The sequence below is a fragment of the Mastomys coucha genome, unplaced genomic scaffold, assembly GCF_008632895.1.
Source record: "Mastomys coucha isolate ucsf_1 unplaced genomic scaffold, UCSF_Mcou_1 pScaffold11, whole genome shotgun sequence".
Taxonomy (NCBI): Eukaryota; Metazoa; Chordata; class Mammalia; order Rodentia; family Muridae; genus Mastomys; species Mastomys coucha.
The window spans coordinates 7,357,166-7,361,839 of NW_022196893.1; the positions used below are offsets into that span (position 1 = coordinate 7,357,166).

The 4,674-nt window shown below is 50.0% G+C and overlaps 1 protein-coding gene across 2 annotated transcripts in view; it reads left to right on the plus strand.

Annotated features, from left to right (window-relative positions):
• The first annotated feature begins 419 nt into the window (after nt 1-419).
• The window catches only part of Adck5 (aarF domain containing kinase 5), a 14,852-nt gene continuing 10,597 nt past the window's right edge, over nt 420-4,674 (plus strand). Inside the window, exon 1 of one of the 2 annotated variants that reach the window (XM_031347607.1) lies at nt 420-556. In XM_031347607.1, coding sequence (XP_031203467.1) covers nt 545-556 — 12 coding nt within the window. In that variant the 5' untranslated portion in view covers nt 420-544. The remainder of the gene's footprint in view (nt 557-4,674) is intronic. The other variant, XM_031347614.1, reaches the window with a different exon arrangement.

Below are 4,674 nucleotides of genomic sequence, written 5' to 3' on the forward strand. Positions count from 1 at the left end.
TTGCGTTACACCGTCACTTTTCAGGGAGGAAAGAGAGCCTGACAAAATTAAAGAGCCAACTCAAGGGTCTGGGAATATGGCTGAGTAGGTAAAAGGGCTACCTAAGAAGGCAAGTTCCAGGAACAGTGTAAAAAGCACTCAGGCCGTGAGATAGGAGGGGGAGAGGAAAATTGCCGGCAAACTTAGCCTGGCGTGCACAGGGCAACAGAAATAAAACAGTGCCTCAGAAGGTGGAAAGCAAGAACCAACCGACTCTTGAAAATTGCTCCCTAACATCCACATACAATAAACAAATTTGGTAAACTTGGTAAAGATTCACCACTTGGTCTCTCCCATGAGGCTATGCCCTGGGCGACCTCAAGGGGTCGCTGCGGCGTAGCCGAGACTGTCACGTCACGTCTTGGGGGCGTGGCCCTTCCACTCTATCTAGGTCTGTGTGGAGAGTGTGGGCCGGTGCGCAAGCGCGTTGCCTCTCCTTCCCGCGGGGTTGGCTGGACACCGGGGACGTCTGCGGTGAAACCGGGAAGAGAGCACTGCCGGGGACATGTGGCGGCCGGTGAGGACCCCGCCCCCGCACGCCCTGGACCCGGGCTCTGACTCTGCGCTCAGCATCCCTGCGTTGGGATTGTCTCTGTACCCGGAGGTTCTGGATCCAACCCAGGCCCGGGCCCTGCCCATCGACCCCAAAGCTTTGGAGAACTCTCTCAGATTCCCGCTTCCTCTTTTTTTTCCCCAGAGACTTTGGGAAGACTCGGCATCATTTACCCTTACCCCAGGGTCCTCTCCCTCCTGCCTCTTTCCTCAACGCATCCCTCGGGTCTCCCCGGGAAGTTTCTCTGTACTCTCTCTCCGTCTGCTTCTGGGAGGGAGACAAAACCGCGATACTCGCTGGGTTAGCATGCCCTCGCTCCCTTAGCTCCTTGTTCTGGCCCTGGGGGTGGCCTTGTCTATCCCGTCCTTGGAGTATGGCCCTTCCTCAGCCGTATTGTTTTTAAATTTCTCCGAAGTTGTTTTTCTAGTACATCTCGTCTTGGAGGTTTAGATAATGAATGATAAACAAGGAGTTGGGTTAATTTTTGGCTTGCAGTGTGTGGCCCTGCTGGGGGCGGGGGGGGCGGTGCTTTCTGATGGAGTCCTGTTGGTCAGACACACGTGCTGGCCTTTACACAGCACTTTACAGTTGCAAAGCTTTCCCACATATCCGTATCACTTGTCACTTAAGCCTCCAGACAGCCCTGGGGAGCTTGGGGTTTTTTGGTTTGGTTTGGTTTGGTTTGGTTTTTTCTTCCTCCAAGACAGGGTTTCTCTGTATAGCTCTGGCTGTCCTGGAACTAACTCTGTAGACCAGGCTGGCCTCGAACTCAGAAATCCACCTGCCTCTGCCTCCCAAGTGCTGGGGTTAAAGGTATGCACCACCACCGCCCGGCTTTTGTTTTGTTTTGTTTTTGAAACAGGGTTTCCGATTTGTAATGGCCCTGACTGTCCTGGAACTAGCTCTGTGGACCAGGCTGGCCTCCAAGTCAGAAATCCTCTGCTGGGATCAAAGCCATATGCCACCACTGGCTAGAAAGGGAAGGTTTTTTTTTTTGTTTGTTTTGTTTTTTTTTGGTTTTGGCTCACCACCACCCCCAAGGCAAGGATATTCAGTTTTAGCTCTGGCTGTCCTGGAACTCACTCTGTAGACCATTGTGGCCTTGAACTCACAGAAATCTGCTTGCCTCTGCCACCCTAGTGCTCGGATTAAAGCTTTATACCACCACCACCCTACTGGAAAGGCAAATTTTAACCTCTGATTAGGAATTGCTCCACAGTACAGTGGAGTCCTTCCTGGTGACAAGGTCCACTCCTGCTAGCTCAAATCCCTAGTCTGCCACCTACTAACTTTGGGAAATGTTCTCTGTCTCAATTTCCTGTTAAGGTGCCTTGGGCTTTCTGTCAAAGGTCATAGTCTCGTCACCTTTTTAGGGCCCCATCCTGAGTCTTGGCAGTCTTTTCATGGTGCAGGCTGCTGGCTTAGATGGGCATCTTCCTTTAGCCCGCTGTGTCTAGTTATAAGCTTCTCTGTAGAGCAGGATTTTGCTGCTTCATGCAGCCACTGAGTGAACTCTGCTTGGATGTCTGTGTGTCTGTCTGTCTGTCTTTCTTTCTTTCTTTCTGTCTTTCTTTTTTTTTTGGTTTTTCGAGACAGGGTTTCTCTGTATAGCTCTGGCTGTCCTAGAACTCACTCTGTAGACCAGGCTGGCCTTGAACTCAGAAATCTGCCTGCCTCTGCCTCCCAAGTGCTGGGATTAAAAGCGTGTGACACCACCACCCAGCAAAATATTATTTATTTTTATTTATGTGAGTACACTGTAGCTGTCTTCAGACACACACCAGAAGAGGGTGTCAGATCCCATTACAGATGGTTGTGAGCCCAGCGTGTAGTTGCTGGGAATTGAACTCAGGACCTTTGGAAGAAAGGTCAGTGCTCTTAACTGCTAAGCCATCTCTCCAGCCCTGAATGTTTCTTTCTGCAGACAGAGAGTGTACACATTCATTCTTTGTAAAAAGGCTGAAAACTACCAGGCACAGTGGCACAGCACTTAGGAGGCAGAGGCAGGAGGATTTCTGTAAGTTCAAGGCCAGTCTGGTCTACATAGTGAATCTCAAGCCACATAGTGACCAAAAAAAAAAAAAAAAAAAATCCAAAACAAACCCATGAGAACTAGGTGCAGGGACCCTCTGTATGTCACCCTGTCTAAACTGAAAGACATGGAGGAGCTAAGTGACAGTTGCAGGTCAACATCACCACAGGCTGGTGAGTATGGACCTGCTCCAGTGTACCAGGGCAGTATTCTTCTGGGGGGGGGGTGCAGAAAATGTACGGATACCCTCTTTATCAGCTTGCCAGGAATGTGGTGGTTTTGTTCTGGGCTACTGTTACCAGCAAAGCTGAGGGCATCGCAGGGACCTGGAGAGGAAGGTCATGGTAGACAGACACACAAGAATCTGGGTTCACCTCAAGAATAAAGTTTGTCTTTTCCCTGTTGCTGTATAATGTTTAATGCCATTGCTCTGCAGGCAGCGCCTGAGCAAGCTGTATCTTTAAGCCCCTTATCTGAGTCTTCTGCACTTCCCTGCCCCTGTGGCCTTGTTTTGCCCAGAGGACACTCCTCCTTGACCTTATCTCCTGCCTTCATTTTTCTCCACTGTCACGGAAATGACTTCGTGCGAGTTGGGAACCAGGGACCCTAGACCTGCTCTGTTTGGAATTTGTTTGGGTTTTGGTGAATCTGACTGTGGGCTTGGCCCCCTCTGCCCTTTAGGGGTTCAGATTCTTTCTCATTTGATAGAGATTTCAGAAGATAGCTTAAAGGGTTCTGGGTATTCTTTCCCAGAAGGACCCAGGCATTTATTTGAGTAATCTTGGCAGTAACCCAGGGTGGTAGGTGGCTCTGGAGTTTTGGGCACAAAATCTACTTGACGTCATGCCCAGAGCCAGACTGGCATCTCCTACCTGACTGTGACCTTTTATTATGCATGAATCCTGGTGGGGCAGAGGCCATTAACAAGCACCTCCTAAAAGAATCTTTGTTCTATATCCTTTGTGGGGAAGGGAAAGAGACAGCCAGAGCCGTTCCATTGCAGTTCTGCTAGAGCTTGCACCATACCAGCAGTGTGGGAGAAGGCAGCGTGCTCTGGCCTGTTTCCTCGCCAGAGCCCTCAGGGTGGTAGCCAGTCACCGGGAGTCAGAGTCTCCTGTATAATAAACGCCAACATGGGTTCTGAGTGTGCACATCTAGAAAGAGGGATATGACAGAGGTCCCCTTCCGGGGCATTCTGGCTGGACTGATCTAGCCAGCCTTGTGCTCTCTGCAGTATGCCTTCAGTATGTGGTGCTGTCTAGATTCCTATGTCACCAGAAAACCCAAGGTGTCACTGACAACTAACTGATGCGTGGCTGAGGCAGCACAGGCTTCTGCAGACAGGCCTCCTGGTACTGTCCTGGGTCTTTCTGAAGGACTTTTTCCCTTTCTGGGTGCACACTTTTTTGGTTATGAGGAGTGAGTTTTCTCAGCTTGGAGCTCTGGGCTACCTCTTTTTAAGTCAGCATATAACCCCATCTGCAGGCCCTTCCCAGCCTTGGCATAAGGTTGGACTTCATGCTCTGTTCAGCCAATGACTCTGGGCAGGTTTTTGTGAGCACAAAAAAAGCTGCAGTGGGTGAGGTTTCCCAGCTTCTGTTGTCTCTGGTAGATAGATGTTTCTAGGCTGTCTTACTCTCTCAGCTTCCAGTCTGTTCCTAGCAGTTTGTGCATCACGTCTGTCTGCCTTAGTCATTCCATGCTTCTGTGTTCTCAGCAGTGACCTTCCTGATTCAGTGGCCCCTTTGACGTTCTAAAGTCAAGATCCCACCCTTTGCCCCAGTTTTAGTGAAAGTCTTTCTGCATTCTCAGTGTGTGACCTGTCTGCCTGTGTTGTAAATGGTCTCACTTCCAAATGGTCTCACTTCTCAGGGAAGTAAACCATTTTTTTTTTCCTGTTGGAAAAGCAATGGGTGGTGGAAGCTCACATCTTTTAATTCCAGCATGTGGGAAGCAGAGGCAGGCAGATCTCTTTGAGTTTGAGGTTGGCCTGGTCCACAGAGGGAGTTCCACCACGGCCAGGGATATACGAGAAACCCTGTCTCGAAAA